The sequence below is a fragment of the Salmo salar genome, chromosome 14 (assembly GCF_965601325.2).
Source record: "Salmo salar chromosome 14, fSalSal1, whole genome shotgun sequence".
Lineage (NCBI taxonomy): Eukaryota > Metazoa > Chordata > Actinopteri > Salmoniformes > Salmonidae > Salmo > Salmo salar.
This window is the reverse complement of record NC_138304.1, coordinates 31323851-31342838: the sequence shown is the minus strand read 5'-3', so window position 1 is coordinate 31342838 and position 18988 is coordinate 31323851. Positions and strand designations below refer to the sequence as shown.

The 18988-nt window shown below is 43.4% G+C and overlaps 1 protein-coding gene across 4 annotated transcripts in view; it reads right to left on the bottom strand.

The window, feature by feature from the left end:
• Positions 1-17421, bottom strand: part of LOC106569166 (tensin-3) — a 75380-nt gene extending 57959 nt beyond the window's left edge. Inside the window, exons 1-13 of one of the 4 annotated variants that reach the window (XM_014140218.3) lie at positions 17204-17421; positions 16976-17045; positions 9593-9787; positions 9093-9143; positions 8642-8764; positions 7350-7414; positions 5752-5835; positions 4825-4937; positions 1613-1673; positions 1376-1451; positions 1027-1156; positions 800-865; positions 67-168 (exon numbers count right to left, since the gene is read on the bottom strand). In XM_014140218.3, coding sequence (XP_013995693.2) covers positions 67-168; positions 800-865; positions 1027-1156; positions 1376-1451; positions 1613-1673; positions 4825-4937; positions 5752-5835; positions 7350-7414; positions 8642-8764; positions 9093-9143; positions 9593-9742 — 1021 coding nt within the window. In that variant the 5' untranslated portion in view covers positions 9743-9787; positions 16976-17045; positions 17204-17421. Of the gene's footprint in view, positions 1-66; positions 169-799; positions 866-1026; positions 1157-1375; positions 1452-1612; positions 1674-4824; positions 4938-5751; positions 5836-7349; positions 7415-8641; positions 8765-9092; positions 9144-9592; positions 9788-10168; positions 10307-16975; positions 17046-17203 lie in introns of those variants that run through there. The other 3 variants (XM_014140219.3, XM_082960897.1, XM_045694166.2) reach the window with 3 other exon arrangements.
• Positions 17422-18988: the final 1567 nt, after the last annotated feature.

The following is an 18988-nucleotide window of genomic DNA, read 5'->3' as shown; positions in this document are numbered from 1 at the left end:
ATCATGTGATAGTAAGACTGGAAGCTTTATCTTCCAGGAGAAATAAGTCAGAGTGGCTGCTGTTACCTTCCCCGTCATTGATGTTCTGGTAGGAGTCCCATCGTGTCAGAGGGTCGGCTGTGTTGTAGTCCACACTGACGTCTGCCCCGTTCTGCCAGCGCTCTGCACCTAGACCAATCAAAACCAAGCATTCACTCTGAGATGCTCTTATATGGTCCAATCAACAGCAAGGGATCAGTGGGGCAATCTTATAGGTTTAAACTTTTGAGGAACACTGTTGGAAAGAAGCTTTTTTTGTTTCTTTCCTAAAAGTGATTTGTGGCCGGAGTGTTTTCATCTTCCAACTGAGAGGTGAAGGAGTGTTACTTTTTACTAGTTGTGTAGACCACACATATGCTCGGACACATGTATGAGCTCACGCACGCACGCACGCACACACACACACACACACACACACACACACACACACACACACACACACACACACACACACACACACACACACACACACACACACACACACACACACACACACACACACACACACACACACACACACACACACACACACACACTCCCTACACTCCCTCCTGTGGGGCTGGGAGGCAGGGCATTCTATGCTCTTTTACCTATCTGTCAGTACACACTTCACACTACATTTACCCTCTACGGAATTCCACATCCTCATCTCGGCAGGGGAAGGAGGGGGGATCGAGGGGGAAGCTAGGTCGGCTCCATGTGTCTGGAGGTTTTCAAACCCTCCTGTTTTTCTAACTGGGTTAAGGAGTTAGAAGAATACCTGGGATCTTCTCCGGGCCCTCAGAGAACACCAGCTCTACTTTCCCGTAATCAGGAAATCTAGGTTCTGCAGAGTCAACACAAAGGAATGTCGTGAGTGTGGCTGCGCTGGAACGCAACGGAAAGATGAATGATGCTGCATATGTGGTTTTTATAAAGGAAAATGAAGTCCAGCAGAGACATTCTCTAGGCCTTTCCAGGTGTGTTTGTGTGTGTGTGTGTGTATACCTTTATTGGCAGTCTCCATGTCCTCCTTCTCGAACATCAGGTTGTAGCCCTGCACTGCTCCCGTGTGGAACTGGAGCCGGAAGATGACCTCACGCTCCGAAGTGACATCACTCTTATGGTAACATTTCACCTGCAGGAACAGGGGAGACAGGGTGTAACAGAAGTTTGTGTGGGTATTCATGTGACCTTTATCAAGTCGCTTGTTGGCATCTGCTATGTTTCTTACCATTTTATATGTGTAAGTCTTCTGTTAATGTTATCTATCATGACTTCCATCATTCCTTTTGTATGGTATACCCAGTACATTCTGTAGGATATGTTATGTGATGCTATGAGAAGTTGTTCTTACCATTATGTCTCCCTTTAGCAGCTGAGCAGGTTCCAGACTGATGCATATCCTGTCTCTGTGTCCAGGCCCAATGTGACTGGATAATAGAGACAAACAACCAATCAGAGAGAACATTCTATGACCAATCACTGACACTCACAGAAAGTGAATTAGAACAACAACCAATTATGCTTCAAAGAAAATGGTATCACTTATTGTGAAACAAAATTGGAAAGAGGTTGTTAAATGTATGCTTACTAGACCCCTGAGGAGTAGACAGCTTGCATTCCCTGGTAGACTTTCAGATATGGGCGACACACTTATAAAAAGAGAAATAGAAAAGAGTGGAATTCAGCAGAAAGAGCGGGGACCAAAATGAACAAGTGTTATGATTAAGTGACCTTTTGAAATGACATTGTATCAATATACTGCATCATGAATTCATGAATGTTATGTTATACTGTATCATGTATTAATTAATTAATTCATGTTGGTATCAAGTGACAGTTAGTCATAATTTCTTAGATGTATTGCTAATAAAATGGCATAAACCCTTTCCCTCAAGCTTCTTGTGGGCTGTTACAGAGAACGCACAGGAAATCTGACCTGACAATTTGCGACTTGACAAATTGTGTCAGTCTCTCTAAGATGCTACTAGGCATATCTCTATGTAAGCGTCATGTGCGACATTGGCAGCCTCTCAAGCAACCTATAGGCATGTCACATGCAACATGATCTGTGTGTTTCCACTGTGGTCAACTACTGTTCTAACAGAGGTTTGTACCAGTAGTTCCATCCAGTGCTTCGTTTGTGAATTGGGAGGTGCTGGAAAAAAAAGTGAGCCGGGAGGGGGCTGACCTGGGGTGCTATTATAAATTCATCTTTAAAATAAAGCATTGCATGCATATCATCGCTTTTGCATGTTGGCATAGAGCAGTAGAGTAGAGGTGCTTGCAGAAGAGGGTCCGGGACAAATGTAGCCTTTTACATAATTCTACATAGTCTTAGATGACTGGAGACTTCAACATAATCTTTTTTCATACCTCACAAATTGAGAATCTGAGATCAATAAAAACGACCTCATCTTGAATCCATCAATAGCCTAGGCCTGTGTGTGTGGAGACACACATATTGTACAATATGAGGAGAAAATTATAGTGTAAAAAAGCTTTCCAGTTTCACTGACTCACCCAATGATGTGCAGCGTTATAAGCATTTCGCTACACTCGCAATAACATCTGCTAACCATGTGTATGTGACCAGTAACATTTGATTGGATTTGATTTGATTTGGGCTGACCAACCAGGGCCGCCCAACCAGTGCTCCCGCACATTGGCTAACCAGGCTATCTATCTTGCTGTGTCCCGCCACCTGCCACCCGTCAACCCCTCTTTTACGCTACTGCTACTCACTGGTCATCATATATGCATAGTCACTTTAACCATATCTACATGTACATACTACTTCAATCAGCCTGACTAACCGGTGTCAGTATGTAGCCTTGCTACTTTTATAGCCTCGCTACTGTATATAACCTGTCTTTTTACTGTTGTTTTATTTCTTTACTTACCTATTGTTCACCTAATACCTTTTTTGCACTATTGGTTAGAGCCTGTAAGTAAGCATTTCACTGTAAGTTCTACACCTGTTGTATTTGGTGCACGTGACAAATAAACGTTGATTTGATTTGATTTGAGCTCACTCACCGGCGATGGCCGATGCGCTCATGCCAAAAGCCTATGTCTCTCTTGTTTTACTTTGTAAAACAATGCTGTTCGCTCAATAGGCCTATTTAAAAGTTGATCACATATTTGGTAGCCTACAGACAGATTAGTCTTCTCTTTTCAGCGGAATCCATTTGCTTTCAAACCTGTGTTTTCCCACAATGTTTGGCTATTTGAAATATTGCGAATAACCTGTTTTGGCTGCATGCTGTTCAGATTTGCTGCGCGTTCCAGACTGTAGGCATGCCTTGTGATTGGGCTACACACAATCTGCAACTAGGCTAAAAAAAAGTTTAAACGTTTTGATCTGTGGCTAAATTATAGGTCTATTCCTGGTGTGGTATTCAGAATGATTTCATTTCTTTCTAAACAGACAGCATTAATTATATAACTGGAAAATGTATTTAAATTTATCAGGGGTGCTGCGACACCTTCAGCACCCTTCCTCCAGCTACACTCAGAAAAAGGGTTCCAAAAGGGTTCTGCAGCCTTCCCCATAGGATAACCCTTTTGGTTGCAGGTAGAACTATTTTGGGTTCCATGTAGAACCCTCTTTGGAAAGGGTTCTACCTGGAACCAAAAGGGTTATACCTGGAACCAAAATGGGTTCTCCTATGGGGACAGTCGAAGAACCCTTTTTGGTACTATATAGCATATTTTTAGCTAAGAGTGTATGATTCTAAAGGAAATAAATGATGAAGTGCAACGCTGGAGAGATGAGAATTGCAGGCGCGTGTCTATCAGAGCAGAGAGAAGGAGAGATCACAGAAAGTGAATGTCATTCTAGTTCTGTGAGAGATACAGGTGTGCTTCTCTCTCACCACAGCAATGGTCTATACAGATTACGATGTTGCGCAAACCATAAACCCGGTACGGCCCAACACTAATCAATTCTTCGAAAATCAGGTACGTTTTCACATTATGTATTACGTTTTTTAGGTGGCAGGATAATTACAGAGAAGGCAAATTGAATTAACTCTGATTGATTTTAGTATAATTTTTTACATTGCAAACAGTGACAATTATTTTTCTTTCCAAGAGAGGAACTGATCCTGGAAAATGGGTTTCGGTACAAAACAGTCCAAACTTGAGAGGTGCCAGATCCTGTTCCGGCAGGATCCGGCTCACATTGTGGCACTGGTTCCATCTCAGGGAAGTCTTTGTTGTTTATTTGAAATGTGTAAAAAAAAACAATTTGTTTATGTAAAGAAAATGGGTGTGGATTCCCTTACTACAGACCATCAAGAAGTTATTCTGTGGTGCGTATTTACATATGCGCATGTCTGTGTGAAAGGAGAGGTTCACTTAGCATGCAAGATCTCCGAGAAGCCCACTTCTTTCTAGATAGCCTCATAGGGATTTTATTGGTAGTTATTTGTCAGACTTTTAGCTTCTGCAGATGTAGGATCTTAACTTCAGCCAGTTTGCCACAGCAGGAAAATAATCCTGCAGCAACAGGAAATGTTAATTATTATGTGGATTATAATGAATGAACATTTTTGTAGGGGTTGATACATTTTTTTGTAAGGGAAAATCATGTCTTTAATGTCAAAGTAAAAATAACAAACTTCAGAAGCCTTTTTAAAACTCAGATACACTACAAGGTTCGAATGTCCTGCATTGTAGGAACGTTTTCTGTGACATAGTGATCAAATTAAGATCCTACATCTGTATTGACTGAGTGGAATATTTACATTTATTTCTTCTAGTGGGCCAATAGGTGAACAAAATTGTGTTTTCAGTTACCTCCTGCAGTGTTGAAGTTGGGTATCCGATGAAGAATGATGTAATGCAGGAACAGTGGAGAAGCATTCATTTTCATCGACCCACTCAGGAGACTGTTCAGGATCCAAACATACCTGGCATGAAAGAATAGAAGAGATATAGTAATCCACACAATAGCTAGCCAGATGATCCTCACTAACTAAACCCCTTTGCATATAGGTGGACAACAACAGATCACTTACAATACTGACATCAATGGATAAGTCCATCCGTGACAATTGCAACCCAGTTACTGAAGCACACATGGGAAAAGGACCGCTCTGAAATGCATTGAGCCTGTGTGTTTGTGATGGGGATATTCTTTATGAGGCGCCCACAGCGTGACTGAGTCACAGGGATTCAGTGTGATGCAGGAGGATTAGATTGCACCAGGTCACCACAGGATCCCATTCTGTTTCAATTACACACAATGGAGCGACTATCACAGGCCCTTTTCTATGGGAATGGACAAACAAGACCAAGACACGCAATAGGTTTTCTATTGGTCTTGGTGGGACTGGTACCTTAACTTGCCCTAACATGGGCAGAAAGGGGTGTGTATAGATCTGTGTGTGTTTGTGTGTGTGTGTGTGTGTGTGTGTGTGTGTGTGTGTGTGTGTGTGTGTGTCTGTGTGTGTGTGTGTGTGTGTGTGTGTGTGTGTGTGTGTGTGTGTGTGTGTGTGTGTGTGTGTGTGTGCGTGCGTGCGCGTGTCTGTGCACGTGCGTGTGTGCACGTGTGTGTGTGCACGTGCGTGTGTGTGTGTGCGTGTAAAGGGGTGGGGAGGAATGGAGGCAGATGAAGGAGGGTGTGGGATAAGACCTTTACCTCACCATCCATCCATATCACACAATGAGCATTTCCTCAGTACTAGAGAGCAGATGAATATTGTGCCTGAGAAGAGGCCGTACCTTTTCTGAGAAGGTGTCATCAATGCTGAGACCTTGTCGTCATAGTACTTCCTCATTGCAAAGCGGTCCAGGGCCTGATCAGCACTATGTAAGACAGACACAGACATGGTTTAGGCTTAAACACTGACTTACCCTCCTCCTGTTTAGGCTTAAACACTGACTTACCCTACTGTTTAGGCTTAAGCACTGACAGAGTAAACACTCCTGACAATGACGGAAAGTAAGCTTTAGTTAAGACCTTAAGTTTTAAATAAGGGAACAGTGAACTAAACTGAACTGAGCGTAAGTCCTCAGCCTATACCAGAGACCCTCCTGGCTGACAGAGTGGAGGTACACACACTGTAAACAAACATTGGCACATATTCAATACATATTCTGTTTCTCTCTGACACCCACTCATGCACACACACACACATGCGCACACACACAAATGTGAGCATGCACACACTGACAAGCGATGAAGAGAGAAAGTAACCAGAGAGGATGACAATCCAGAGTAAACAAAAAGGAGAGGAGGAGAGGAGAAAGAGGTCAGAGTGTGTACACAGTTACTGCTGTAGCAACAGGCCTAAAACCAACAGGCACTGGAGGCTTTTCACTAGAGGTCTCTCTCTCCCTCTTTTTCTCTCTTCCTCATCTGTCTCTCCATCTCTCTCCCTCTCCAACCATATATTTCCCTCTAAATCTCCCTGCCTCTCTCTGCCTCTCTTCTTCTTCTTCCCCCTCACTTTCTTTCCTCCCCTCACTGTCCTCACTCTTTTTCTGTTCTACTCTCTCTCTCTCCCCTTCCCTCTTTATCAGTCTCTCTCTCCCCTCTCTCTCTCCCACGTTGATTGGCCTGCCCCAGCCTGGCCTGGGCCAATGTGTACCCATATCACATGGGGGCTGTTTGCAGAAAGGATCTCCATAAGACAAGACACACACAAACACACACACAGCACTTCCCTTCACCTTATAAACCACTTTCTCGCTAAACGTCTGCAGTCAGTGCTTGACTTTAGGGATTAGCTGAGTTGCAGCTGCTCTGAATATCCTTTCAGAGTGTAAATGACTTTCAACTTTGTTTGTGTAACTTTATCCACTTAGAGGAACTACATGTGCTTGAGGGGAAATGTTCTACTCAAGTGCCTTACTGAAAGTCATATTTAATTGCTAAATTAATTTCCAGGTCTATTCATTGAAACTTACATTGACCTTTGTGATAAACGGCAGTTCCTGTCATAAACTGACTGTCATGACTGTCTAGTATTGTCTATGTTGATGTAGAGTGTGTCATTCTGTATGCGTGATCCCACAACCATAAGTATTGATTGTTTGACTCACGTTCTGATTTACTGTGGAATTCAGTGAAAGGGCTGAGTGGGCCAGTAGTGGTCAGACAGTGAAATAGACTATCTTTGTTTCTAGGCCTATATGTATCTGAGACATTTGGTTGGAGTTGACAAGGAGTTTGGACCAAACATTCAATCAGTGCTACTCATTCTCTCCTGAGGTCAGATATTTTGGTTAGAGTGAAGTCATATTTCACAATGCTAAATCTCAATAAATGAAAATATTGATAAAAAGCTACATGAGATGCCATTTGTTGCAGCAGTTACCTGGCAGATATGTCAGTGAAATGCACAAACGATGAGATGACCACTCCAATTCTGTTTTTCCCACCCTGAAATACAAGACAGAGACAAGATGTCAAATGAATTCATATTTGTGTGCCAATGCTTAGGCATAATCATTTGCAACAGTAACAGGTAGTGTTATTAGATTAGAAATAAACAACAAATATTTTTTCAACTCCCCGGAAGCATTACCATGACCCCACTCGCCAACCGGTAGTACCTTCAGCTGAATGCTCCCTGTGTTGGAATGTTGTAGGCATACCCTAACTATAGAATGGTGTGGGCGTACCCCAACTATAGAATGGTGTGGGCACACCCCAACTATAGAATGGTGTGGGCATACCCAACTATAGAATGGTGTGGGCATACCTCAACTATAGAATGGTGTGGGCGTACCCCAACTATAGAATGGTGTGGGCATACCCCGACTATAGAATGGTGTGGGCATACCCCAACTATAGAATGGTGTGGGCATACCCCAACTATAGAATGGTGTGGGCATACCCCAACTATAGAATGGTGTGGGCATACCCCAACTATAGAATGGTGTGGGCATACCCCAACTTTAGAATGGTGTGGGCGTACCCCAACTATAGAATGGTGTGGGCGTACCCCAACTATAGAATGGTGTGGGCGTACCCCAACTATAGAATGGTGTGGGCGTACCCCAACTATAGAATGGTGTGGGCGTACCCCAACTATAGAATGGTGTGGGCGTACCCCAACTATAGAATGGTGTGGGCATACCCCAACTATAGAATGGTGTGGGCATACCCCAACTATAGAATGGTGTGGGCATACCCCAACTATAGAATGGTGTGGGCGTACCCCAACTATAGAATGGTGTGGGCGTACCCCAACTATAGAATGGTGTGGGCGTACCCCAACTATAGAATGGTGTGGGCATACCCCAACTATAGAATGGTGTGGGCGTATACCGGTCATTAAAAATATTCATGCGAGTTCACAGCTGATTGTACATGCTTGCTATTTCCTCAGCAGCATGAGGAAATAGCAAAACATTTGTAAATGGTCTGTTTGAGATAAGTTTGAGGTTGTGTTTTTGAAGTGTTTTTTTGCTCAAATTTATGCTTTGACCACAAATAGTATGAGACGAGTCAACAACATTATTTGGGTATGAGTTAACAGAATAAAAAAAAGTAAAAAAAATTTACTGGACAGTGACTTTATATGATAAGGTGAGACAAGTGATCTTTGGCCAGAAGAAAATAACTGAGAGATGATGATGACAGAGTGATGATGATTATGCTCACCCTGCAGTGTATGACCACCACATGTAGAGGGTCAGCGTTGAGCCAGCCTTCCATGGCCTTACAGATGGTACAGATCTTATCCAGAGGAGGGGCATGCAGGTCAGGCCAGCCCGTGTCCAGAGTCTGCAAACACAAGGTAAGACACACACTCTGTTATAGATAGTTCTAATCAATAAAACCTCTATACAACCTAAACAATCTATTTAGCACGTGCAGAGTCTCCAGAAATCCGAGAGACAGCCTTTCTAAATCAAAGGGTTATCTAGTGAGACAGTTGTTCAAACATACGGTTGAGATCCATGTTGCCACTGATATTCATTGATTTAGCTATAGCAAATACAGCCGAGTCATTCTGCAGCTTGTTGATACCTGTATCTCTTCAGCACCTCGTGTCTTGCCCTATGTTTTGTTTATGTTGCACATTTGGAAAAAGACAGTATGGTTGCTTTACCTTAGGGTTCATTTTAGAGAGATCATGTCTCTTCTCCGACAGGTTGATAATCTAGAAAGAAAAAATATATGTACGCATGAATACATACATTTATGTTGCAATTTTATTATATGCCTTTTATAACTATCTTATTAAAAAGTAACTGTTTCAACTGTTTTCACTTCCTCTTTCCCATATGAACTAAAGAAGGCTTCACAGCACTCCACACTAAATGGTTGAGCTGAGGTTAAAGTAGGCTCTTGTCCTGTCAACATCACTTCTCTAGAAACCACAAAATGTGTCAATGAGACAATGACATAGGGTGAATAACAGTCACACTTTAAACCAAATAAACAAAGCAAACTTTAGATAAACTTTAATGATCTCACTCTAATAGAAATCTGATGTCTGCCACAATATGTCAGATAAGACAGAAAGGACTAGGTATCTCGATAGTCTATGCACTACAAGTGAGATGAAGAATGGTGTGAGACAGATGCACGAGAGTCGTGTCAACTGACCAGGTAGTTATCAGCGTGCTTGGACTTGAGCATCCGGGTGACATCCTTCAGATTGTGGAGGTAGATCTCTTCTGAGCATGTCCGAGGGAAGGACACGGCGATGATGCGCTCAGTCACGTAGGTCAGGTCAAGTTCGTATCCCTCATCCATTCTCACATCTGGGTCTTCTTGCTGTTGGGAGGGAGGGAAGGAGAGCTAGAGAGAGAGAAAGCGAGATGCCTCAGGGCCTGCAACACACTTTCCTCTTGCCCATTGACAGGATGCATGTTTTCACTCTAGTCAATGTTTGATGAGCAAAGTCCTTGGTGTCAGCCATTGTGCTCTGCCACCCCACTGATACCTTTACAATAGGAACACAAGCCTACTGTAGATTGTATGACAAAGAAGGACATCTGTTTACATTTAACTGTCTGCACAGGTGCCACACTGACTGCCATTATGCCTCATGATAGGTTACTGCAGATGATGATGAAACACTATTTCTACTTCTATGTTCACTGTAGTTGTATTCCTAATTTCCATTTACTCCATGTAAAAAGTAACTGCTTTTGAATATGAAAACAAGGAAATAGTCACCAACTGATCATGCTGAAGTTCGCACAGTAAAAACAAGACAGACAGCAACAATGAAACAAAAAAAAACCATGAAAACTCCGCTGTCTTCCAGTTGGAACCAGTCGTGTGCTGTGTAGCCCTGAAATATGGCATGTTCCTGTGACCTCATGGTCATGAACTTCCTGTGTAGCCGCTGGGGAGAGAAAAAGAGAGCGGGAGAGAGAGGCTTCCCCCACTCATCCACACATCTCTTATCTATCCATCTGTGATCTGTGTTTTGGCCTAGTGCTCTGTCTTTCCTGTCAGCTGGGGAATAGGGAAGTGATTCTTTAAACAACATGCAGGCAGTTAACTGGCGCCCCCACGAAGATAATCCATCCAAAATACCACAATACAAATCCCAGCGTAAATTCTTCTAGGAATCATTTTCACATCAGAATCATGTTCTATTTCTAGGTCATTCTATCAGTTTTATAATCTCACTAACAACGAGAATCAAAGTAAGGAATCAAACCGAAAGAAGTTTCATAAGTTCACAACACACTCAGATCAGTATTGATTTCATGTTAGTTACCACAGAGGGATAGCTTTGGCATGGCTGTGTAGAGATAGAATTACGAAACAACAAAACTCTCAATATCTACGTGTCAGTCTATTGCATGCCTGTCCTCTATCTAATCTAGACCAACAGGGTGACCACAAATAGTCAGCTTGGAATTTATTTCTGCTCCCACCCTAACACCACACACTCCCAAAGACAAAGGGAGTGAATCAAAATGTCATGTTTCAGTCCGGTCACCTGATTGTTTGTTGTGATTAACAGTGAAAAGGCCTGAATGTGCCTGTTAATCAAGTCTGAAGTGACTGCAGGCTAAAGTCGCACACTTTGAAGGACTCTGGAGAAAGGGGCCAGGACCGTAAAACCAGGGGGCCGTGGACTACTGCACCCAGGGGCTTAAACCCCTTGGAGAAGAATGAAAAGGGGCCGTGTGTGTGTGTGTGTGTGTGTGTGTGTGTGCGTTTGTGTGTGTGAGAAACGGACTGGGGTGTAGTGGGTCTGCAGTTAGTGTAATAGCAGGGTATGTCCATTTTCTCCGGGAGCTGCGGGAAAAACTGTCTATCAGAAATGTACGAAAAGGTTGACCGGCCAACACTTGAGGGTTGTGTTTTCAGTGGCGGAGGGGACTAGGTGAGTGGGAGGCTGGACTGGACTTGTTTAAGAAAGTGTCAGAGCATAGTACCAGAGAGAGGAGATGGGTAACCACCAGTACTTAACCTTCAATCCCCAAGCCATAAGATTGCTAAATAGCGAACAAAATGGCTACATGGACTATCTGAGTTGACCCTTGTATTTTTTACATTTTTTTGCACTGTCTCTATGCACACTCAAAGGACTCTACACACTCACGCACACTGACACTCCAACACACAAACACACACACACATACATGCAAACACATACACGCAAATACACGCAAACACACACACACTTAATTTGCTCACACAAATAACATTTATACTGACTCTACACACACGCGCACACACACACACTCACATACAAACATCATATACACTGCTGCTACTCTGTTTGTCATATATCTTGATGCCTAGTCACCTTACCCCTATACATACAGTACTGTATCTACCTCTATCACTCCAGTATCCCTGCACATTGTAAATATGCTATTGGAACAGACCCTGTATATATGTTTTTGTTCTACCTTATGTTACTTTTAGTACTACGTTGATATTGATTACTTTATTTGGGGTATAGAGCTTGCAAGAAAGACATTTCTCTGTACTTAATAAAGTTATTCAAAACACAGGTTAAAGTCTGTTTGAGTTGAAAGTCTGTGTTTGATAGTCGGCCCTTGATAAGGTATTTGATAAAATCAATGTGGACAAAGTCTTCCTCATCCCATGAAGCTCTATGGAGGGTAGGCATACATTATATTGACGTTAAATTATTTTAGAAAGACTATCCTACTTTTTTTCAATTGAGATGTTTTCATTTCCAATACGCAGTCTATTAGATACATCAAAACATATTTCAGAGTATACCTGATGACAAATCTACATTCCAATGTGAGCACAGATATTTTAAAGAAGTTAGGTAAACCCACTCATCTATTTCATGTAATCCTAAACTCCATAATTTTATACTCAATCACATATCAATATAAATCATCCAGACACTCTACACTGTGGTAGTTCCTTTCAACTAAACCTCTCTCTCCCATAGTCCCGTTCTGTCTCTCATCAGTCACGTCAGGAAAACAGCAGCGACTTGCCCCAGCACGCACTACAGATCATTGCTCTTTAATTTACAAGGAGTGCTTTTGTTCCTGGTTCAGGACATGGCGCTCGGCCACTAGGGCATAACACAACAACCATCCCAGGCAGCCGGCTAAGGATCGGAAAGCACAGCCCACCCATGGCACAATGACTGGGAGTAGACAGTAGAGTAATGGCGGAAGAGAAGGCGTAGGCCTAAGCTAAGCAGAGTGGTGTTTGAAAAGTAGGTTGCCAGCAGCAGGCTTCATAGAGAACAAGCTGAAACAGGTATACTAGTGTAGGTAAGGATTCTAGGGGATTTAGGTGTGTCTACTCTGAAACCCCTGGCTGACACAACCCCTGGAGGTATGTGTAAATGCTGGTGCGTGGGCGCTGTCAGCGAGGCTTAGATGTATATAGATCACTCAGCACTGTGAGGCCTGGGACTGCGTCTCAATAGTCTCCAATGGTTTCCTTTCTTTCAGTAATCATGAAGGAGAGGTGTGAGGTGAAGAGAGGTACCACCTCAGATTATTGAAACCCAGCCCTGATCAGTACTGGAAACTACACCTCTCACCTGGCTGTAGTTCACACTGCATGGAATATTCCATCTTAAATTGCAGGGGAGTTAAATTGAACCTTTATTTAATTAGGCAAGTCAGTTAAGAACAAATTCTTATTCACAGTGACAGCCTACGTAGAGGAAACACTGAGCACTGTTGACATGCTGAGGATAAAATCCACCAACTAGTAATCAATGTTGGTCAGCCTCAGAGGATGGAAACGTGGCCCAGTCGTGTGAACAGTGACATCATGGTTGTTTTCATTTTTTAGCACATGTTGGTGACAAAGGTTGACAAAAACTCAGCATTCTGGCCTGTCACAAATAATAAAGTCATCCAATTGCGATCATAGGGTTGGACAACAGCAACAAAGTCCAATTAAGACATCCAAGTTTTGTTTGTATGTTATTAGTCCGGTTGCTACACATCTTCAGAATCCTCAGTTACATTTTCCACAAAAGGCACATTGGGGTGATCATGATGGAGTGGAGACTGTGTGTATGTGTGACTGTGAGAGTGATTTGTTAAAAAACACCATAAATATGGATGGAAATTGAAAAGAAGCATTAGATGTGGATGAAACTCAAGAGAAGTGAAACAAGCATAAACTATGGCTATTGTAGGAATGGAAAAACCGAGAGAGGGAGTCCTTGGTGTAGAGGGAAAAGGAGCTGCACATGAAACAGCTTAAGGTGAGGGAAGCAGTATAATCCTTTAAAGACAGTGTCTAAAACCACATGGAGGGGATAAAACTCACTCTGCAGCCATAAAGTCCACAATGCTAACTACCACAGCTGGCCATCTTTAGAAGTCCTAATCATTGTTTTATTGGTAAATATCATTCATATATCCTGACTTACCAAGCAGGTACTATTTCCTCAGCAGTGTCTGGCCAGAAACCAGATCAATAACAACAATAATAGCCATGTCTTATTAAATTAGGCATATTTCAATGGACCAGGAGATCTGTCAATAAATACAGGAGGTATTGAACAGGGAAAGAATGTAGTGAACAAAGTCCATGATTTAAAGATCAATGGGATAGTAGTTGGCAACAAATAGGCACCGTCTACTCAATCATTTGACTGCTCAGGCGTAGCCAATATTCCTTATTGGATGTAGGTTCACCACACTATTACTTTCTTAGGCTATATTGCCAACATGTGATGGCCAACAATCACCCCTTGGCTGGCTTGTGGTAAGTTCCATTCCTTGACTCAAAACATCAAATTTAGAAGTGTTCCTATTGGCTGGCCTTGGTTCATGACTGACAGATTGTGGCAGTGCAGTCCATTATTGGGTTAGTTGAGAATTCACCATGGTCACATTAAACCAAAATATGTTCCAGTGGTGAAAAGGAGAGCAGACGGATCTCCACCAACTTAGCACTCCAGAAAAGAAACCTCCCAGTTCTCTCTGAACCAAACATTGCCAAAACCCAAATCTATGGTCAATAAAGTACAGAGTCAGCCTCTCCACCAGGATCTAAAGTTTATATGGTATTAACAAGTTGAATGTGCCATACTTCCATTTATGAATAGTGGAATGAAGGATGAAAGCTAGGTTAAAAAAAGAAGATATTTCTGCAAGGGAGGATATGGCTCAGTACAGCCCAGCATGGGAGGACTTGGCTGTGCTGTGGACCAATGTAAAAACCAGCCACACGTAGCCTACTGTCTCTCTGGGAGTCAGTGTGCTTGGTCCGGCAGCCAGGGACACATTCATGATCTTGTAAGATGTTCGTCTTCGACCCTCAGCCACACCAAACATGTTTTTTAACGTTTCAGGAAGTCCGGCTGCTTATGGGGAGACTGTTAAGGTGGAATGTCATATGTAATTTGCAACCCGTCATTTTACCTTTTAGTACTAGTAGGATCTCCGCTGGCTTTGGGTCACAGAGGTAAGGCCTCTGCAAACAAGCATATGAGTTCAATGGAGTATTGGAATTCTTATATTGTTTCCAATGTTGTCTTTGTGTCTTTCTTGTCCAACTCTATTTTATAGGGAGGGTACAGCACAATGTGGAAGGTTGGAATAGCTGAGCCTGCGCTTTTTTTTTGTATGGCTGAGGTTCAACTCTTCACCACAACACTGCATGTTCTTTGCTTGTTGTGCGGTATATCACTTCTCAGTACTACTGCTAGTTTGCATAGACTGTGGGCACCTGAAGGTATTTAGCATTTAAATCTGGACACCATCTAATAACCCACCCTAATTCCCATCAGTCAGTCAGACAGAGCACCACACATGCTCTTATACCTGGCACGAATAGAAGCAGTAGCAGCACACTTTAAACAGTCAGGGAGGATAACATCTCCCACAACAACATAACAGGCTAGATGGATGAAGTGGCTTTGGGGAGAAGAGGCCATAGTTTGTTCTGCCTGTTTCCTGTCTCGCTCGATGCGTTTACGCTGTGGCTTTGAGGCCCATTCAACACCGAAGGGCCGAAATAAACAAAACCGGGGAATCTGTAGGGAAAAAAGCAGCAGGAGGGGGAACTGGAGAAAAGGGGATATTTTTAATGCTGTTTATTTAGCAACTCTGGAACTCAAACATATAGTTGTCTCTCATTTTCACAGGATATTTTGAAGGGAAATGAAAGCGAGCTGCTTCCCTGCCTCTGGGTGAATCTGTGTGTAGCAGCAGCACCCACCAGCCTCCTAAAGCACCACCTAATTACCACCTTCATTCCCAAGGTCATAGAGGAATGCGTTCCAAAATGGATTACCCCCCCGTTTTCTCTCTCTCTCTCATTGCTCTCCCTCACTTCACTCTGGCTAATGGCTTACATATGTGTGCTGTGTGGCTAGCAGCTCCTTTCTGTGACACTATACTGCCCCAGCAGCCCTCAGCCCTACAGTCAGTGTGAAGAACAGAATGTCTTTTTCTACTTAGCTTACTGTACACACACACTAGCCTTCTTCCAAAGCACATTATCAGGGTCCTATCCATCTGTCCCTCAGCTAGCTCTTTGTAATCTCTCTTTTATCAAAGGAGAGAGACAGAGAAGAGAATTGAACTCCCATGTTTTCTGTGTTCTTTCTACACTTGTCTCACAGTTCCTATTGATAGTTAAACATTATCTGTATGTGTGTGTTCTTATGTGTGTGTTCATGGTGCAGTAGAGCTTTTCTTTTCTTCTGTTTGTTTTAAAGATAGATAGCTACAGGAAGGAGATAAATTGAGATATCTAGACAGGTAAGGAGGAGGGTGTAGCCAATGTGAGGTAAGAGGGACTCTTGTACATGTCATCAACAATGGCTGCCTAAAAAGTGCAGCCCTGAGGCCTGGAATACCACGCAGCAGCTGTGGCTTGAAGAATACGTATATCTCTCTTTCTCTTTCCATCTTTTCTTCCTCCCGGCAGACCAGCCATTCAACAAATTTAGTAAAAAATGAAATAAATAAAAAATGCTGCAGACTCATTGAGGACTATGCTAGCTCTGAAAGGTCTCCAGCACAGCAAAGCCCCAAATATCATGGAGTACCAAACCAATACAAAAGAAAGCTTAACCGGTAGGACATTCACAGTGGTGCGATTCTCTCAATGTGTGAAAAGCTGCTGCCAAAGCTTGATTTAGAGATAATGTTTTTTTAATTAACACTTTATCATTCAAAGAAATCACACACACACTGCATGTTGAGTTTGAATGACCCCTTTCTCTCTCTTCAGAATCCCCCCCCCCCCCCCCCCCCCCCCCGCTGACACACACATACACACACATACACACGCAGACAGATACACACACACACACAAGTAGGGCATAGAGCCAAAGTAAATAAAGACTAAGCAATGCCCCCATTTTACATTTTGAATGAATTCCACTGAATGAAATGTGCTTGAACCACAGGATAAAGAGAGAAGCATTGATAACATCACCAGACTGCATGAAACTACTCCAGAACTGATTTGAAGTACTAGCACAACAATGAAACCATCTCCCCTGCAAGTTAAACACTACAAACTACTTAAAACTCCAAACCTTACCGTTTCAAAACTGAAAATAGGACCTTTTATTCTCCTTCTTCCTTTGAAATCCCTTGTCAGTCAGACACTGCTGAAAAAGAGGAGGGTGATAAAGTCCAGGCAAAGAAGAGAAGAGAAGATGAGGTTTAGTTTAGGTCCCGTCACACAGGCTTAGAGGAGGCTGACTGGCTCATTCTCCTGTGCTGGAATGCGGTTGCAGGGTGATCAGAGGCACTTCTGTGAGCTCACTTTGTCTGGCTTTGCCGCCCCCACTGCTGCTCCCTCCCTCCCAGGCTGTTGCAGCTGACTCCTACTACTGGCTGTTGGCTTCTGTTGGCCGTGTTAAAATGGAAGCTCTGCTCTGTTCCTGAACTGCTGCACTGCTCTGCTCCACTCAACCCCCAACACACTTCCTTCAGTCAGTGAAGGCTGCTAGGCGCTGCCGCAGACACAAGTCCTGGCATGGGATAGTCCTCCCACTGTGGCTGGGCTGGGGCTGCCTCCCTCGCTGATCCCTCCCTCTTCCACACTCCTTCCCTCCTCCCTTTCCACCCACTCCACCTCTCTCTCACTCACACACATTCTCATACTGCCTCCATGTTTGCTTCAGTTTTTGCCAGAGCTGGCCAGTGGATGGACACACACACACACACACACACACACACACACACACACACACACACACACACACACACACACACACACACAGAGTTGAGAGGGGGATGGGTGGGGGTGATGGAACAGGAGGGCACATTATACTGAACATTTGAACTTTCTTTTTTTATGTTCATGGTGTAATACTGCTCTAGATTTTAAGGGAGGTGATTCCTTGGATTTTATATGAAATTGGCGAGCTTGGATATGTTATGTATCTAGTCCAGTCTTAGTGCTGGTTAAACAAAAATCGTTGAAATCTATTCTGCTTAGTTGAGCCACTTGTTGAAGTGTCTGGAGCCCTCAAGGAAATACACAACATGACCAAACGTATGTGGACACCTGCTTGTCAAACATCTCATTCCAAAATCATGGGCATTAATATGGAGTTGGTCCCCCCTTTGCTGCTACAACAGCCTCCACTCTTCTGGGATTTGCTTCTATTCAGCCACAAGAGCATTAGATGTTGGGCGAATAGTGTTGAGGTCAGGGCTCTGTGCAGACCAGTCAAGTTCTTCCACACCAATTTCAACAAACCCTTTCTGTATGGACCTCGCTTCGTGCATGGAGGCACTGTCATGCTGAAACAGGAAAGGGCCTTCCCCAAACTGTTGCCACAAAGTTGGAAGCGCAGAATCGTCTAGAATGTCATTGTATGCTGTAGCGTTACGATTTCCCTTTCCTGGAACTAAGGGGACTAGGCCGAACCATGAAAAACAGTCCCAGACCATTATTCCTCCTCCACCAAACTTTACAGTTGGCACCATGCATTGGGACAGGTAGTGTTCTCCTAGCAGCCACCAAACCCAGATTCGTCTGTCGGACTGCCAGATGGTGAAGCGTGATTCATCACTCCAGAGAACGCGTTTCTACAGCTTCAGCGGCGAGCTTTACACCACTCCAGCTGACGCTTGTCATTGCACATTCTGATCTTAGGCTTGTGTGTGGCTGCTTGGCCAAGGAAATCCATTTCATGAAGGTCCCAACAAACAGTTATTGTGCTGACGTTGCTTCCAGAGGCAGTTTCAAACTCAGTAGTAAGTGTTGCAACCGAGGACAGCCAATTTTTACACGCGACACGCTTCAGCACTTGGCGGTCCCGTTGTGTGAGCTTGTGTGGCGTACCACTTCGTGGCTGAGCCGTTGTTGCTCCTAAACGTTTCCACTTCACAATAACAGCACTTACAGTTCACCGGGGCAGCTCTAGCAGGGCAGAAATTTGCCAACTGACTTGTTGGAAAGATGGCATCCTATGACAGTGCCATGTTGAAAGTCACTGAGCTCTTCAGTAAGGCCATTCTACTGCCAATGTCAGTCTATGGCGATTGCATGGCTGTGTGCTCGATTTTATACACCTGTCAGAAACAGGTGTGGCTGAAA